This window comes from Aquarana catesbeiana, linkage group LG07 (genome assembly GCF_042186555.1).
Source record: "Aquarana catesbeiana isolate 2022-GZ linkage group LG07, ASM4218655v1, whole genome shotgun sequence".
Lineage (NCBI taxonomy): Eukaryota > Metazoa > Chordata > Amphibia > Anura > Ranidae > Aquarana > Aquarana catesbeiana.
Window position 1 is genome coordinate 63369335 of NC_133330.1, and position 19631 is coordinate 63388965.

General features: G+C 39.0%; 1 protein-coding gene across 1 annotated transcript; it reads left to right on the plus strand.

Annotated features, from left to right (window-relative positions):
- Window positions 1-9842: 9842 nt before the first annotated feature.
- Window positions 9843-16578, plus strand: HESX1 (HESX homeobox 1). Its single transcript, XM_073591378.1, has 4 exons — window positions 9843-10066; window positions 11385-11584; window positions 13261-13362; window positions 14812-16578. The coding sequence occupies exons 1-4, from the start codon at window positions 9868-9870 to the stop codon at window positions 14908-14910; spliced, it is 600 nt and encodes a 199-aa protein (XP_073447479.1). The 5' UTR covers window positions 9843-9867; the 3' UTR covers window positions 14911-16578.
- The last annotated feature ends 3053 nt before the right edge of the window (window positions 16579-19631 follow it).

The following is a 19631-nucleotide window of genomic DNA, read 5'->3' on the forward strand; positions in this document are numbered from 1 at the left end:
TGCAAGTACCGTAGAATGCGTGGTGATCTTCAGAAATACATTCAGCTCCTAATTTCCTTTTGTGGGCTGACAACACACAGCATTTTTGTGTACTAATGGTGTCAGACCCTGTCCAGCTGGCCTGTACTAAACTACTGAATCCTTGAAATAACACAGCATGCCTTCACAGGACACAGGAGAGTTCTGAATGGCTGACATGATGAACATGTATTTTTTATACAACACAGCCAACTTAAGACCTGGTAAGCTTACAGTTTCGGAATTTTTCCGTTTTGGATAGTGTGTGTGTGTGTGTGTGTATGTGTGTGTGTGTGGGGGGGGATTAGAATGTCTGTCAGGTTTTTTATTGTTATTGCTGTTCCTTTCGGGGGATTCACCCACTGTATGTGTCCTATTTCCTGTTATCACCGAAGGTAACTCCAAAATTTTGAGTAGTCACCAGAACACAAACAGAGGAGAAATCTTGCAATAGGAACAATGGTTCTGCTGACTACCAAGGATTCCTTCAAGTTGGAGCGATTTCCTTCTTGTTTGGCTATGGGACAGAAAGTCAAGGTGAATCTCCATAATTTTTTTATTTAAAGTACTTATATAGCGCCATCAATTTACACAGCGCTTTACATATACATTGTACATCCACATCAGACCCTACCCTCAAGGAGCTTACAATCTAAGGTCCCTAACTCACATTCATACATACTAGGGCCAATTTAGACAGAAGCCAATTAACCTACCAGCATGTCTTTGGAGTGTGGGAGGAAACCAGAGTACCCGGAGGAAACCCACGCAGGCACAGGGAGAATATGCAAACTCCAGGCAGTTAGTGTCGTGGTTGGGATTCGAACCAGCGACCCTTTTTTACTGCTAAACACTACACCACTGTGCCGCCCACATAATAGGACATTCATTGCAAAATGGCAGGTTATTCTATCTAAAATGAAGAAAAAAGTTTTGCCTTTAGTCCTACTTTAAGATAACTGACAATGCCTTTTATATTTTATTGGCAGCCCAGCTGGGGGTTTTATAGGTTGTCGTCTCCGCAGTATAATGCACAAAGAAATTGAGATATATAAGTAAAACAGACAGAAAAGAAGTAAAGTGTTCATGATGACCACACACCTGGCAATGACTGAGGATTTGATGAGAGATTCAGGTAAGAATCACCGGCTTGTAATTGGGATCGTTGAAATACTAATTGATTTCTTACAATCCTCTTATTGCTAATGCTGTGGGGTTTATGTCTGGTATTTTACCTAATTCCCCTCAGGACCAGTAATGAAAACAAAAACTCAGTGCTGATCCCAGAGATGAGAATGGCTGAACAATAAACTGTAGATCCCCAGTCGAAAAGTATTGTTTGTTGGGTAATACACAGAAGTACATATAGAATAATGCTTAACAAAAATGCATTTAAATGCACATATAAGGGCTTAGCTGCCCAAGAGATCTGAATCAGTCATAAGCAGAATATTTAACCAGCCAAGGCAGCTGTATTAAATAAAGTTTATTGTAAATACTATATTGATTCATCAGTCTCTGCAAACCTGCACCTCTGGGTGTTTGGCAGAGTGGTTACCAAGACTCCCTTTGTTGGGTGGATAATCACAATCTGCCTGTTTTATAGTGAACTAGTTAAAGTATATTAATCCAACCTTTGTCAACCTTTTATTTTTTACCCCATAGGAACCCCTAAAATTATTTTATAGTCTTAGAGAACTGTTACTAAAACCAATCCCTCAGAATTCAATTGGGAAAATGCCCCTTATATTGGTTACATAGTTATATTGGTTACATAGTTGAAAAAAGACCCAAATCCATCCAGTTCAACCAACAGAGAAAAAAAGAAAGAAAATTAACACACTCAAATAGATAATCTCCATATATATTATCCTGTACCCACAGATGACCCAGAGGAATCAAAAACCCCAATAAAGCATGAATCCAATTTGTTTCAGCGGGTGAAAAAATTCCTTCCTGATCCCCCAAAAGGCAAATTGCATATTTACTGGATCAACTATACCTATAAATATTTGTATTTATTTATATTATGTGCATTTAGGAAAGAATCTAGGCTTTTCTTAAAACAAGCTACTGAGCTAGCCATAACCGGCTCTTGAGGAAGTCCATACCACATTTTCACAGCTCTTACTGCGAAGAAGCCTTTCTGTATTTGGATATTAAAGCTCTTTTCCTCCAGACGTAAAGAGTGCCCCCTTGTCCTCTGCGATTACCTTAAAGGAAATAACTCTATACCAAGTTCACTATATGGAAACTGAAACTGCATATTTCAGATGAGGTCTTACTAATGATTTGTACAGGGGCAAAATTATCCCTCTCTCTGCAGTCCATACCTCTTTTAATACAAGAAAGGATTTTGCTTGCTTTGGAAACTGCAGCTTGGAATTGCATGCTATTATTAAGCCTATGACCTACCAGAACACCGAGATCCTTCTCCACTATTGATTCCCCCAGTTGTACTCCCCCTAGTATGTATGATGTATGCATAATTTTAGCCCCCAAGTGCATAACTTTACATTTATCAACATTAAACCTCATTTGCAGCACAGTTACCTAATTAAACAGTACAATGAGGTCAGCTTGTAAGTTTGAGACATCCTGTAAGGACATTATTCCACTGCATAGCTTGGTGTCATCTGCAAACACTGAAATGGTACTTTTAATCCCAGACCCTATATCATTTATAAAAATATTAAAAAGTAAGGGTCCCAACAATGAACCTTGGGGTACACCACTAATAACCTTAGACCATTCAGAGTTATGCCCCGTACACACGGTCGGACTTTGTTCGGACATTCCGACAACAAAATCCTTGGATTTTTTCCGACGGATGTTGGCTCAAACTTGTCTTGCATACACACGGTCACACAAAGTTGTCGGAAAATCCGATCATTCTGAACGCGGTGACGTAAAACATGTACGTCGAGACTATAAATGGGGCAGTGGCCAATAGTTTTCATCTCTTTATTTATTCTGAGCATACGTGGCACTTTGTCCGTCGGATTTGTGTATACACGATCGGAATTTCCGACAACGGATTTTGTTGTCCGAAAATTTTATATCCTGCTCTCAAACTTTGTGTGTCGGAAAATCCGATGGAAAATGTGTGATGGGACCTATACACGGTCGGAATTTCCGACAACAGGGTCCTATCACACATTTTCCGTCGGAAAATCCGACCGTGTGTACGGGGCATAAGAATCATTACCCACTACTGAATTTGGTCTTTTTAGCCAGTTTTTTTATCCATTTACAAATAGATTTTTTCCAAGCCTGTAGATATCCCCACACATGGGTAATGTAACTGTGTCAACCGCTTTAGCAAAATCCAAGTATATTATGTACACAGCCACTCCTTTGTCTAAGGTTTTGATTACCACCTTCTAAAAAATAAATCTGTCTTTCATGAATCCATGCTGGTTATTGCTTAATTTTTTTCCAGCAAAAACTCATCTATGTGGTCTTTTATTAAACTCTCCAGGATCTTCCCAACTTTAGAAGTTAAACTAACAGGTCTATAATTACTTGTTAAAGACTTTGACCCCTTTTTAAATATAGTCACCACATTGGCCTTACGCCAATCCAGTGTTACTATGCCAGTCATTAAAGAGTCTCTAAAAATTAGAAACAATGGCTTTGAAATGACAGAGCTCAATTCCTTTAGGACCCATGGGTGTATGCCATCCGGTCAGGAAGAATGCCACCCTTACAGGCATCTAAAAAGCTAACTGAGTCATACTGCTGGTTTTGCCAAGTGGTGTTGACCCTGGAGCTATGCAGGCATCATCAGATGGGAGGTCAATCATCAGCCATGGCTCAGGGAACTCCTTGCAACCTGTGATGGAACCCTAGGGGTTCCAATGAACCCTGATTAAGATTAGCTGTGTTAACTCAATCCCTAAAATCTCATATTTTCACTTTAACCTGTTAACATAATTTTAGTTCAATCTACTTTTATTGAAGGGAACAAAATGGGAAATGCAGTCCGCATAGATAACATCATTAACAGTAGTAAGTAATGACAATAAAACATATGCATGGGGGGGTTACAAAACTGTAGTATTGTATCATGTTCCTTATGTGTTTCAAAAAACATTAATTAGAGCAACATGTTGAGGCATAACATGGAGAACTAAGGGCTCCTCCCACTTCAAAGGAGAAGATTTTGTGTAAACATCATGTATTACTACAATCAAACTTATTTTAAAAACTTGTTATGCTGTAGAGGATTTAGCTGTAAGGATCATATTTTGCATCAGGAGTATATGTTTAATGGATTCTGAGGAGTACATTAATACAAAGAGGAGAAGGAGTTAAGAGAAAGTAGGGGCAGCAGAAAGATTAGGAACAGGAATTGCTCCAACATGGTCATGAGGTGTTGCTGCCTAGGTCGCCCTCTGCCTAGGAGATGAAGTCCGATGAGTAGCAGAACGTGGACCATGAAGTCCAATTGAGAGAGAACTGTTCAATTTTATTAGATTCCTCGGCCAACAGACGTTCAAGGTCTCTAATGTGGTCCACTTCAGTAGTCTATTCCCCCAGGGAAGGTACAGTCTTCGATTTCCAATAATGTGTAATCATTATTCTGGCCGCAGGCCAAAAAGTGACACAATACATCTTTTTTAATGGACTTGAATGTGCCCAGGAGCATGGATAAAAGCGCTATTTCAGGTGTAGGAGAAAGAGAGGTCGCCATCAGTTTGTAGTATAATAGGAAGATCTGTTGCCAGAATTTCTGTATGAGAGGGCAGTCCCACCAAACGTGGAGCATGGTGCCCCTGGAGCTTAGACACCACTAACAGGTATCCGGTGTTGTCGAGTTGAAATGATGTATAGTCAAAGGGCATCTATACCATCTCGTCACCAATTTGGACCCTTTTTCTTACGTTTTAGTGGCCAGAGAGAATTTGTGCGTCAGAATAAAGCATTTTTGCCAGTTAATGGGGGAGACAGAGTGTCGTAATTCTTTTTCCCAAGCCCTCGTGTAGGGTGGGAGATCAGGGTAAGAAGCATTCAGCAAGAAGGAATAAAGCTGAGATACCACATGTGTTGGAGGATCGGCTTGGAGGAGCATATCCTCAAATCCTGTCGTTAATAAACATAATTTTAAGTGTAATTTTTGGAATTTAAACTCACAACTTTAATTTAATATCTGGTGACCTGACATGAAGGTCCTTCTTCAGGCACTTTCTGTTTTACAGTTACAATGCTCTATACATGTAGCCTAGCGATTAAAAAATTTTTTACGATATACCGTGCTTTGTCAAACTAATTTTAACTCCTTTAGGGTTCACATCTACTTTAGAAGGGTATAGTAGACCCTTTCCTAATTCCCTCAGGATGGCCACACTGTACCACAGCATGTGGGACCCAAGCCTTATCCCCTAATAGACCTCAGTCCATGAGTGCATTGAATCAAGAACCAGGATGATGGGTAGACAGACAAGGTTCTCACCTCAGATGCGTGAGCGAGGGGAGATACAATCAGAGCCCCTTTATCAATAGGGGAACCATCCATAAACTGTATTGGATCATGAATACAATGGTATCGATTTCAGAACCTCAACTAACAATTTAAAAAAAGGAAATATGTTTCCTTAATTAAGATATATATTTTTATGACTTTTTTAATTTATAGAAAAAATTTGATAGGTTTTTATGCTGTTTTGTGTATACTGGTGTTCAATAAATCTGTAAATATTTAATTTACATATTTGAATTTTAATTACATCATGGAAGTTTTGTTTTTGTCCTGAGGTAAGAGGACAGACTGAGCAACAGTACACTGAGTTTCCTAGGATATAACTAATTCTGAACTGGCTATGTAAAAAATCAGCAAGTGCTGTCTATGTCTTCCATTCCTTGGAACATCTATTGTTCTGATTTCTTTTCCAGGTGTTACTGGAACAGGAAATCATGGGAAATCTTCGTAACAAGGACACAGACAACAATATAAAAAAAGCTGACCAAGGTGTTAACCTTTTTCCATCTTATCCAAAAACTAAACGTAATGTTAAGGCTGATGTTCCACTTTATATCCTTACTATTTTAAAACGTTTAACTTAAAAATGTTGCTTGCTGTTGAAAATACTGTTGAATGTAACCAATCATTTTTTTTTTCATATTGATTCTTTATGGTCTTGTGTGGCATGGTTGTTTCCATTACCTTTACATTTCCATTTCCTTTACATACTTTGTGTTCTTTCTCATCTTAGGGAGTTGATAGGTATACTTTACTGGTGTTATGAATTTTTACTATGAGCCCTCTGCAGAACTGTAAATGCAGGAATCCAACTGAATCCCATGCACTCATGGGCTGTAGGTTCATGGTTCAAGAGTGGGGATCCCATGTTCTATTAAAGCCCAACTCCAGCCAGGATTACTTTTACAGATTTCAAGCAGGCACGCCTTCTCGTTCCTCTGCAGGACCTCACGCTCATGCAGGCATATAGTACTTCTACGTTCTGCAAATCATTTATATTATATGCAGGAGGAAGTTAAGCTCCTGTTATACTTCCCGGCTAGATGTCAGTGATGCAGTTCTCATAGACCCACAAAATGGAGCCTGGGGCTCTGTGTTTTGTGAATGTTACAGCAGTGTTAAATAAAAAAGCAAACATATATTATATTGCAGCTTAACAATTCTTAGATGTAATTGTTGCAATCATTTTCTTTTCTTTTTTTAGGTTTTCTTTCTTCTATTTTCTTCTGGTGATCCAGCTAGTAAGTCTGTTGTTTTTCAAAAGAACAAGTGCTCTAGCAGAATGTATCAGTTACAGAAATGAGACAAACCATTTAAAATTTGCAGGGGGGGAGGGTCAATCATAAGCTTTTATTTATTTATGTAAAACCTTCATCACAAAAGGAAGAAAAAAATGTTTGCTGTAACTGCTTCAATATGTTAATGTATTTAAATCTGCCAGTACAACTAACACTCCCCTCCCCCTAGACTGATAATGCTGCTGTTCAAAGGTGCCCCTGTGCTCCTTCACCCAGAGTGGGACCACTCTAATACAGGAGTCATCTGCAGCTTTTTTTTGGCAATGCACCACAATGCTTGCTATTTGCATTGTTGTGCATTTTACTGCAGGTGCAAAACACATAGTACTGTGTGTTACCATGCCTTATGGTGCCTTGTGGTAAAAATATCTTGGTTGAATATTTGCTAAAACCACCAAGATCTGCACCCAAAGGCTATCATTCTGATGTGTTTGAAGTTCTAGGTGTATGAACCCAGCACACAATTCTACCAGCAGCAGTCTGGACAGTGGCAGCTGGTGCTAAACTTTTTGGGCGGGGCGGGGCGGTGCCAAACAACCCCCCCCAGGTCCACACTCAGCCCTCCACAGTCCCCCCGCACTCAGCAGTCCACAGTCCCCCCCACACTCAGCCCTCCACAGTCCCCCCCGCACTCAGCCCTCCACGGTCTCCCCCCCTGCACTCAGCCCTCCACGGCCCCCTCCCCCCCGCACTCAGCCCTCCACGGTCTCCCCCCCTGCACTCAGCCCCTCCGCTGCTTCCTTGGCTTCTCCTCCCAGCCAACCCGATCTGCCTTCTGTCCTGATTGGCCGGGAGGAGAAGCCGGAAGAAAATAGCGAATATTGATTCGCTAGTGTGACAAGTGGCTGGGTTCTGTGCCCCAAGCCCAACCTTTTTTCAAGCCAATTAGAGCCTCAGGCTCTAATCATGTGGCTTGAAAAAAAAAACTCATAGAAAGCTATGAATCTGGTGTCCCGCATGCATTCCCACATGCAAACTAGGGGGGCGGTGCCCCTTATGGACTGGCCACTCCTGAGTCTGGAGCATTTACCTCTACTCAGGAATCAGTTATCAGCAGTCAACAGCACAATGTGTTGGTTGCTGTGTTCCACCCTTGGTGGCCCTGCTGTTCAAGGCCATGGCCTATGTTGGCTATGCAGAAAGAGTATAAGCTGCTGTGCGAATGCAATGAGAGCTTGATTGCTATCATTTTGGCCCTGCTCCTAAACACTGCCACATAAGAGGGCTCACAGCCCACCTTACTTAACACATATGAAGAAAGAAGATTGGACGGCTGCACACCCATATGATGCAGATAAAAGAGGTTTTGACAAAGCTCGTATTAAACGTGCGAAACGCGTCAACGTTTTTTCCCCTGTCAATATGCCTTGTGCCTGTTTTTATTGATGATTTTTTTGAATAAAGAAGCTTTTATCTGCATCATATGGGTGTGCAATGTCCAATCTTCTTTCTTCATATGTACTCTGCAGCAATGACAGGACATGCACCCCATGTTTAGCTGGATTGCAGACGCCATCATTGCTGGTTCACCTGGAGCAGCAGGATTGTTTTTACTTAACACATACCTCACTTACTGTACATGTTATACTTTACATCGCAATAGAGTACTTTTCATACATTGAACACTTTTAGCTAAAAGATGTTTCCCTGACTTCCTCTTTATTTTCCCACATGTATGTCCAAAGTTGTTCTTGCATTTAAACATGATATTTTTGTAGTCTGTTTATCCGTATGTAATTTAAAAGGAAAATGTTTGGGACTTTAAATGAAGCACATGACACAAAGCTGGTAAAAAAGTCAAATACATAATGGCACATTTATTCTTTCATATACAGTATAAGACATATATCATGATGGCATATTATCATTATGATTCATATATACACAGATGTCATGAATAACACATTGCAGTCTAAAATATAATTGTTGTGAGCTGGCTTGTAATCCATATCATAAAATATATATTAAAATCATTAATGATTGCAAGTTTATAATAATCTAAACTGTCAACACATGATTATAATGATGCATTATAATCATGCGTTGACAGTTTAAAATGTTATCATCATGATGTCTGTATATACATGAAAGAATAAATGTGCCAACGTGTATTTGACCGCTTTACCAGCTATGTGTCACGTGCTTTACTTAAAGTCCATTTAAAGTCCCAAACCTTTTCCTTTTAAATTTCAGATTCAGGGATGGAGGCGTATGACTATATTAGGCCTCATTTAAAATCCCAAAACCCATCATATACCCACTTTATCCGTATGTATGTCTTTACTATGACCCATTGTCACAATCTACTGCCAGTAGCAGAGTACTAATTGGGTGCAAACATCCGTCCATCCTATCCACCTGATTTAAATATGGTAATTGTTAAATAAACAAGCACATTATTATTGAAAATACTAGGTACCACCGCCCCACTCTGCTAATCTGGGTCCTTTAAAAAACAATTACACTGATTTGTCAGCATGGAACGTTGTGCCTTGTGCCACAACCCATTGTCTCTTCCCCGACCACATTAACCCACTAAATAATCATATGAAACAAATGCTGCATTTTCAGCGGGATTAGTCTAATAGCATTAAAGGCTTTATTTAATTATTTTATTTCCTTGGAAGAAAAAAAAAACTTTTTTATAAATGAGATTATTTATTACTTGAGTGGTTTTCCTCAATGCAGCAAGGATGGTGTCCGTGAAATTGAAAAATTTTGAAAGGAAGAGATTTTATACATTAATGGTTTCAAATAAAAGAGGAGTTAAGAGCCCTGCTCATCTGCTGGAGAAAGTTGAGATCTTCTGGCAGTGAAAGATAACACTGTCCCTCTAGGTGACCCCCCCTAGTGTCCCCATTAGCTGCTAATTACTTGCCAAACAAATAAACAATTAACTCCTCTTGCCTCTTGGTGGGAGAGTCTTCATTGAGATGCTAAGACTTTCTAATGAGAGATTTTAATTAATGAGGTTGTAAATCCGGCCCCCTTGTTAACACAGCTATAAGGAGGGCTGCAAGACCCATCTTCTAGTATTCTGGTTTTGTAGGATCTACAGGAAGCTTGATCATGTCAAGCGGGTCTGTTTGTGAGGCCGGCCCAAGAATGTCTGCAGAGCTTCAGAAAGGTTCTTTTCTTGGTAACAACAGGACCACAACTAGTTCATTTTCCATAGAAAGCATTCTAGGTCTGGATAAGAAAAGGGACTTCACTTCCACTGCCACCAGCAGGCATTACAGGCCTTGGATGGACGAGTACTGCAATAGAGGTAAGTCATCAAACGTAACTTAGGTTTCACACATTACTAGTTAGAGGATTCACTCTATATAAAATCTATGATGTATAATATAAATATAAAAAACAACCTTAATGGTCATTCTGAATGGTACAGAGACGCTAACACTAATTTCTTAAAGGAATTGCTCATCTTTACTCAATAAATTGAGTGAATATTCACCTAAATGATCCAAGTATGTTTAAAAGCAACTTCACTTTGAATGCCCAGTCATATGGAGATGAAATAAGTAAATAGGAATTTGCTTTTGTATGATTGGATAGTTGAAGCGAAAATGTATTGAGTGATGATTATCTGTTTCTTTAGTAAATTACCTGCATTTAGGCAGTTGTTTCAATAAAGGGTCTTCTATTGCAAAAGGAATTATAAACCTTATGTAAGACCTTATACCAAAGATCATATCAGTGCCTAAGTACAACATTGTGATATTTCAATACTCTCTCTTTGACTCTCAAAAGACAAAAATTTTGGAATGCTTTCAAGTAGCCATTGCTCTTCATTATTTTGTTTTGCATTTAATTACCCACACCTTCATGTTACTTTATGATTTTTTTTTTAAGTGACAACACAAAAAAAATAAAGAATAAAAAACCCATAAAAGAGTCATTCAACAGGACAAATGGCCAGCATGGCCCTGATTAACATTAGAGGACTATCTCAGGAGAAAAGTCAGCTACATTTCCACATAAAGAATCCTTTGTTTTTTTCACAATAGTAATATATGTATCCGTCTATGGCATCTAGTACTTTATCATTTCTATTGCTATATGTCATGTTTTAATTATTTATCATTGAATGTTTATTAAAAACATATTTAGCCAAATATCTAACATCCACTCACTTCAGACCACAAGTATTCACATCTACTGCAGAGATCTAACAGTACTTTTTTTCTTCCTAATGCTTATTTATGAAATCAGTTTTGTTTGGTTTCTTCTAAACCTTAGAAATCTATATTATACTATTGTATTATTTTATAGATATGCTAAAACTGGTAGTTCTTCAACAGATGGTAGGTGACATGTTATCCAATCTCTATTAGAGATTTTTTGGAAAATAAATTGGCTTGCACTTACAATTTGCATCCTTTAGGACCAGATTATATCTGTTGCCTGTTAGTGCTATCAAGTGTGTCATCAGTTGTGGTATAAACAGTAGCGAGTGTTTATCTGATTGCAGTGATAGAAGCACTTGTGTGATTTCAAATTACAGTGTACTACATTTTTCAGTCTGATGCCCTTAGAAGGCCCGGTAATGCTAATTAAGAAGTTGATTTGTTTTTCCTTTTCAGAAATTAATACATCTTGCTTGCGCCTTCCTATCTTCAATTGTGAAATACCTCTTCAGGTTCATACAGTCAGACATACGCTAGAAAAGGAAACTGTTGGACAATATGAAAAGTGCTGTTCAGCAACAGAACGCCTGACATATAAAAGAGAAATGAGCTGGTACAGAGGAAGGAGGCCCAGAACTGCATTCACTAGAAGCCAGGTAATTTCATTATTATAATTTGTATATATGGATCCAATATTCTTTGTCCAACATGCCTTCATAGTAAAGGGATGATTAAAGAGCAATGAAGCTGTCCACTTTGCAAGGGAATTTTCCCATTGCTTAATAAATGAAGCAAAGCTCTGCTGACTACCATCATCTAATAACACTATATGCAAGTAAAAATACAGTTTAAAAAGAAAAACTTTCCTTGCACTTGATTAGACATTTTTTTTTGCAAAGTGAAATTTCATCGTGTTCACTAGCTAGGGGAAATTTCCCTTGCAAAGCAAACAGCCTATTTGTCTTTAGTAAAGCCCTATGTCTCCATTCTTCCCTGTCACTATTTAATTTAATTCCACACTGTAAGTATATAAACTAAAAGTTTGTTAAGATAATACAGTAGTTCACCAGTTATTTTCACTAATGGATTAGTATACAGTGGCTTGAAAAAGGCAAAAGCTGCATTTATACTGAGATTAAATGACACACAGGTGGACTCTATTTACTAATTAGGTGACTTCTGAAGGCAATTGGTTCCACTAGATTTTAGTTAGGGGTATCAGAGTAAATGGGGCTGAATACAAATGCACGCCACACTTTTTACATATTTATTTGTAAAAAATTTGGAAAGTCATTTATCATTTTCCTTCCACTTCACAATTATGTGCCATTTTGTGTTGGTCTATCACATAAAATCCCAATAAAATACATTTATGTTTTTGGATGTAACATGACAAAATGTGGAAAATTTCAAGGGGTATCAATACTTTTTTAAGGCACTGTATATTATACAATCACATCAGTCCCTGTCCTCAAGGAGCTTACAATCTAAAGTCCCAACGGTTTCGTTTATTGCATGATCACAACACAAAGAGGTGCAACGTTTTGGAGTCACGCAGGACCCCTTCGTCAGGCATGTGATGATCATCACATGCCTGACGAAGGGGTTCTGCGTGACTCCGAAACGTTGCATCTCTTTGTGTTGTGATCATGCAATAAACTAAACCGTTTGGACGCCACCTTGTGCTGATCCTTGGTGTTCTGGCAAGTATCTACATTGTGACTTGAACCAGTATCCAGCTGGTTGTTGCTCCAGCACCCAACCTTTAGAGCTTATACCAGGTGTGCGATGGGAATATGAAACATTACAATCTAAAGTCCCTCACAATCTAAACTCACATTCATACATACACACACTAGGACCAGTTTAGAGAGGAACTAATTAATCGACTAGCATGTCTTTGGAGTGTGGGAGGAAACTGGAATACCCCAAGGAAACCCAATCAGGCATAGGGAGAACATGCAAACTCCATGCAGGTAGTCCCATGGTTGGGATTCAAACCAACAACCCTAGTGCTGCTAGGTAAAAGTTTTAACCACTTAGCCACTGTGCTGCAAACTTTACTTATCACTGTTGATAAAGTTGGTGTAACTCCATCTGAATTAAGTTATGGCTAAAGTGGGGAAAGAGTAGAACTTTTTTCAGGTTCTTTGCTCGCAGTGGGGGCATTTCTCTTCACTTCTTCTTCCAGAGTCATGGTAGGAATAAGTGGAAATCTTTTTAGAATAAGGGGAATCCAACCTTTTGAAGGTTGTTGTCACCAATACAAACGATGCCTTATCAGTCTAATGCCTTTATAGTTTATTAATTCAATCTTTTTCTTTATTTGCAGATTGAGATTCTGGAGAATGTGTTTCGAGTAAACTCATACCCTGGTATAGATGTGAGAGAAGAGCTTGCCAACAAGTTGTCTTTAGATGAAGATAGGATTCAGGTAAGATATGTTTTAAATATGTATTATCTACATATGGTATCTTGGCTTTCAGTACTGAAAACAAGTTTAAATAATAAGCTGACCATAACAACTTACCTCCTCCCTCCCCAACCTTTAAGCTTTTACCTATCCCCTAGATTTACCTTCTCAACACTAAAACATAAAGAAGGCCTGTACAGAGGAAGTATGGAGGGTACTATTGCTGACCTGCTTTACTAAATGGAAACCATTTCTTAAAAGATTCCACTGTTAGAAAAAAAACGTGTTGACTTGAAGTGGTATTTAACCCAAAAACAAAAATGTATTACATATCGGCTCACCAATTCTTGGTTTGGGTGACTATATTAGTTTTCCTTTTTATTTTTTTCTCTTTTTTTTTCACCTGGTGATCCTGCCAGTAACTCTGTTATTTTTCAATTTACTTCAACAGACCAAGCTGTCCAGACAAAGTGGCAGTTAAAGGGCTGACACAAACCATAGGGGTGCTTAAAATTGTCGACTTTTGCTCATTTATTTAAAACCTTTATCCCAAAAGGAAAAACGGTTGCTGTAACTGCTTATGAAGTGTTAACTGGAGTTAAGCTTTAGTTAGTGAAATCCATATAAATCTGCCAGTCCATCTAACACTACCCTCTTCCTAGATTGACAAAGGTGTCTGCTTTACTACTTCATCAAGAATGCAGACACCCTAAGACGGGAAGTGTGTTACTGGCTAGATCTCCAGGTGAAATAAAGGAAAAAAGGCCTAAAAATTAAAACTAATGCAGCCACCACATCTAAGGATTTGTAAGCTGCGATATATTACATTTTTCTTTTTTCGCACCACTTTCAAACAAAAATTGGAACCGATTGCCGTTTTCTTTTTTTTTTTTTAAATTTACTAAACACATCGCCTCCAGCTGACAGGTGGCACCAGAAAGATGCATTACCTGCACACCTATATTTAAACCTTATGGTGCCCAAGTGCTGGGGTCCTTATGTATGTATTGTGTGTTGGTCAGAAAGGATCCATCAGGACTTTAGATCTACCTAGTCTGACCTTGTCTACACTGCCCATCACCCATTTTTACAGCACTCAGTCTTTCTTGTATTTTGAATGGGGGAACAAATAATTAGTAAAGACCAAGAAACACAAAGGAACAATAGACCTCATTTATACAAACTGGTAGAGCAACAAGTGATCCTTTCTTTTATTTTGTATCCTGCTGTAAATCATAGTATAGGATAAATAGATCTTGGTAACCCAAGTTTCTGGGTTTTTATTTGTACTCTATCCTACTGCCAAGCTGTGCAACCCTAGACAGATGCTTTGTTTTCCTGTTGACATCAGCTCTGGTGCCAATTCTTATTCTCTTTGTGAGAATGCCAATCCTTATTCTCCTGTTTTATTGGAAAGTGCACTCTTAACACACTGTATATCTAATGTATTTACATCTATTTTTATTACAGATCTGGTTTCAGAATCGTCGAGCCAAAATGAAGAGGTGTCATCGTGAGTCTCAGTTCCTTATTGTGAAGGAATCCTTAACACCAAAAATCCAAGAATAAGGACCTTTCTACTTCATGTTACTGCAAACCAGTGGTCACTAACCAGTGACTTGTCCATTCAATTCGGCCATAAATTACCTCTGGTCTTGCTTGTGATGACCACTTGCCAAGTGCTTAGCATCTGGTTGTCTGAATATCTGCTGCATTATAAACTTTCCAAAAGTGCAAAAATCAAGCTAATGTAGCAACAGTTAATACAAATTAATTTAAAGAAACTTTACATGCAAGATTGAAAATTTAGCTTTAAATGCATACATTTGGGCATTGGTTTAGTGAACCATGGCAAACCAGTGCACAAAGGGTTAGGCCACCTAATATATGAGATTTCAGTTTTTGGTTGATGCTGGAGAATTAAACCAAATGACAACTTGTTTCTTTTCTTGGGGACTTTTGGTGAAATCTCTGTCCCCAGGTCTGCATGCCTGCTGTGGCAAGTATGGGGAGTTCTCACGTTTCCTGCTGGATTTTGATATATATTTATTAACACTAAACATTCAAAAGGAGGTGCTAAAACAAGCAAAGATGGTCCAGACTCCACTGACAGATTACTTGATAACTAAAATATCATTTCAACTGTTCTTTTAAAACTGCATTGTTGCCAGTAAGCTGATGTTCTAGGAATACCAGTTCCAGAAATTTGATTGTGCAGACCATTTTTTATGCTCTCTACTGTATGCTCCATGTTGTCTCTTGGGGAAAGAGAGGGAAGTTACACAGTGCCTAATTCAGTGACAAGAGGCTAAAGTCCCACCCAAAAGCACATGTGAGAGCTGCAACAAGTCTAATCACAGATTAGGGCACATTGCGTGAAACTTCTTAAGCAGCCCATAGATTTAGCAAATTTCTTTCCTTCCACAAGGGGTGAAAGGAAAGAAAATTGCTTGATTTCCCCATCAACACAGTCAGCGTTGATGGGGGGAATCCCTCCCACTGAGCTATTGTGCTCTGCCTGCTCATAGATGAATCGAATAACAGCCAGTCCCTGCTGAACTGGCTGAGATTCGATCCATCTATGGCCGGCTTTGCTTTAGCCCGGATAGCAAGGATAACTTGCCACAAATTTGTGGCAGTGTTGAATTGTAAGTCTGTTGACTTGTTGCACATTCTCACTGGCAAACTGTACACTTGTAGAGCACTTGAAGTACAAGTACTAGCTGACACATTTCCAATTTGTAGCAAATTTGCGTGGCAAGTCTCTCTAGCAAGAGCAAAGTTGCAGTGGCGAGTCTACAGCAAGAGCTCTGCAAGTCTACAGCATGACAATTCAGCCACAGTGACCCCCTGTGGTGGGATGACTATTGCACAACATAAGTGAACCAGAACTTGCAGTAGACTTGCAAAATGTTTGCAGAGAAAGTTGATCTTGGAGTCATGCAATGCGGACTTGCTGCAATTGTGCAACAAACTTTTAAAGCCTGGCAAGTCTAGCAATAGCTTAACAAGGCGTTTTAAAACTTGCAGCACAATTGCTTGCTATCTGGGAGCTTAGTTTTTATAGTGTAAGCTGTTTTGTGGCTAATTATATTATACTGGAATTCAGCTGACAATGAACAGGCACTTTTTGCTCTGCGATGACAGTATCCTCAAATATAAAAAAAAAACGAACAAAGGAATGACACTTTTATTAGCAGTCATTAATGACTCAATAATAGAACTTGGACTTCTGATGGCCTAAGAGAAAATTGATACATTGTTCTGGTATACTGTGCTAGCTAACACAGTTTTAAAATATGTAAATAGTTTGTGATATAATAATATGTCCATGCACTTTTTGTAAATAGAAATTTTTAAATGTTTTAATAAATATTTTTAAACACAATCTGTATTCTGATTCCTGATTTATGTAGTTGGTGGCAGGGAGCTGCACCCTTACTAACCCTACACACATTACTGTAAACTTTTACCCAAGAAAAGGTAACAATGTTGAAACACCACTGCAAAATGAACCATTCTTTATTTATGCATGTTCCAGAGTACAGAATGAAGTGCAGTACATAACAATCATTAAAGTCTTGGTACACAACTTTTTGTCCTTTTTTAACCACTTGCGGACCGCCGCACGCCGATATACGTCCTTACTTTGAAGGAGGATATCGCTATTATGGCAGCAGCTAGCTAGCTAGCACTTTTATCGGCGGCGGGAGAGGGCCCACCCTCCTGCCGCGCTCCGGTGCCCTCCGGCACTTACCAGAGCCGTTGGCTGCGGCGGAGGCGATCGGATGTTGTGCCTTCCTTGGCATGGAGACGAGTGAGGGGAAGATGGCCCCCACCCATCTCCATGACATTGCAGGGCGGAAGCGACGTCAAAACGTCACTTCCGCCCATAGCTCTTAAAGGGCCATTTTTTAAATTCCTTTTTTTAAATGACAATTTTTGTTTTATTGCATTTTAGTGTCAATATGAGATCTGAGGTCTTTTTGACCCCAGATCTCATATTTAAGAGGTCCTGTCATGCTTTTTTTTCTATTACAAGGGATGTTTACATTCCTTGTTATAGGAATACAAGTGACACTTTTTTTATTGTTTTTTTAAAAAGTGCAAAAATAAAAAATAAAAGGTAAAATAAATAAGAAAAAAAAAAAATTTTAAACGCGCCCCGTCGAGCTCACGTGCAGAAGCGAACGCATATGTGAGTAGCGCCCGCATATGAAAACGGTGTTCAAACCACACATGTGAGGTATCACTGTGATCAGTAGAGCGAGAGCAATAATTCTAGCCCTAGACCTCCTCTGTAACTCAAAACATGCAACCTGTAAAATTTTTTGAAACGTCGTCTATGGAGATTTTTAAGGGTAAAAGTTTGTCGCCATTCCATGAGCGGACGCAATTTTGAAGCGTGACGTGTTGGGTTTCAATTTACTCAGAGTAACATTATCTTTCACAATATTAAAAAAAAATGGCCTAACTTTACTGTTGTCTTATTTTTTTAATTCAAAAAAGTGTATTTTTTCCCAAAAAAGTGCACTTGTAAGACCGCTGCGCAAATACGGTGTGACAAAGTATTGCGACGACCGCCATTTTATTCTCTAGGGTGTTAGGAAAATAAAATATGTAATGTTTGGGGGTTCTAAGTAATTTTCTAGCAAAAAAAAACGGTTTTTAACAACACATCTAAAAAAGAGGATCGGTCCTTAAGTGGTTAACATTGTGAGAAAGTAGAGAATACAAGTTCTAGGTGACAAATGGAATATAAAAACATTTGACATTTCAACCAGTAAGTGAAGATGACAATATTTTTAGTGAAGCAAGTTTCAAAGTATAGGTTGGTCTTGTATGAATAGCCTGGAGGGTAGCAGAGATGTTAATTGGGTACATACTGTGTCAATTGATCATATTATTGAGGTTATGTTTTATTTTCTTATATAAAGAGCAAGATGAAGTAATATAAACATGAATCATCAATTGCTCTATAAATATAATATTTCTCCAGTTTTAAAAAAATGAAAATTAAATATTTGAAATGATATGTGAATTTGATTTGTGTTTTACAGCAATGGGGTTGAGTTACTAAAACCGCAGAGTTCAAAATCTGGTGTAACTCTGCATGGTAGCCAATCAGCTTCTAACTTCAGCTTGTTCATTTAAGCTTTGACAAAAATATTCTGGAAGCTGATTGGTTTCTTTGCAGAGCTGCACCAGATTTTGCACTCCCCAGTTTTAGTAAATCAACTCCAATGTCTAATACAAAATTAAAATGTTTTTTGAATATTTGTAGCTGTTTGTCAAATCAAAACTTTTTTTTTTTTTTACAAATTTTATATAAATAGACAGGGGTTGAAGGTCACAAAGACCCAAGATCACCTTATCAAACTGTATAAATGTGTAGTTCAGGGGCAAGAGAGACTAAACCTACCTTAATACAGGTAGGGGTTAAATACCAAGAACCAATATAATAGTGGGAATAAGGGAAATGGGTCTATGGATCTGGGTAAACTTTCTATGTGTGGAAACTAAGGGAAAGGTCTGTCCTCCTGAGAGTAGTTGTATGTATTTGTCTGTCAGTGTAAATTCTAGGCAATAGAACCAAGTATTTCCAAATTTGGCGTTTAGGCCTTTGATCCAACTGGTCAAGTCTTCCATCAGTGTAATGTCCCTACACCATTGTGCTATTGTCAGACGAGCGTTAGACTTCCAAAGCACTGTGACACAGGAGAGCGCTGCAATAAATACTGTATTTATTGGCGTATAACACTCACTTTTTCACCATGAAAATCGGGTGCAAATAGCGTGTGCCTGTTATACGCCAATACTTCAATTTTAGCTGCCTCGGAGGGGACAGGGAGGGGGGCGGGACGAGTGCCGTCAGATTACATACAGTGAGAATCTCCTGTTTACTTGGCGGCCTCTGTAATAGAAAGTCCTGTCTCCTGGGCCGCCATTGGACCACTGTTCTGTCTATCATAGGAGATTCTCACTGTATGTAATCTGTCGGCGCTCGTCCCGCCCCCTCCCTGTCCCCTCTAGGCTGCAGATGGGCATTGATCAGGCTGCACTGATGGCAGTGGTGAGGCTGCTACAATGAGGCAGTGGTGAGGCTGCTGCATTGATGGCAGTGGTGAGGCTGCTGCGTTGATGGCAATGGTGAGGCTGCTGCATTAATGGCAATGGCAAGGTTGCTGCATTGATGGCAATGGTGGGGCTGCATTGATGGCACTTGAGAGGCTGCAGATGGGCATTGATCAGGCTGTATTGATGGCAATGGTGAGGCGGCAGGTGGGCAC

Coding starts and splice junctions, on each gene's coding strand:
- HESX1 (XM_073591378.1), top strand. CDS start 9,868: ATGTCAAGCGGGTCTGTTTGTGAGGCCGGCCCAAGAATGTCTGCAGAG. Junction 11,585..13,260: donor CTGCATTCACTAGAAGCCAG/GTAATTTCATTA, acceptor CTTTATTTGCAG/ATTGAGATTCTGGAGAATGT. Junction 13,363..14,811: donor TAGATGAAGATAGGATTCAG/GTAAGATATGTT, acceptor TTTTTATTACAG/ATCTGGTTTCAGAATCGTCG.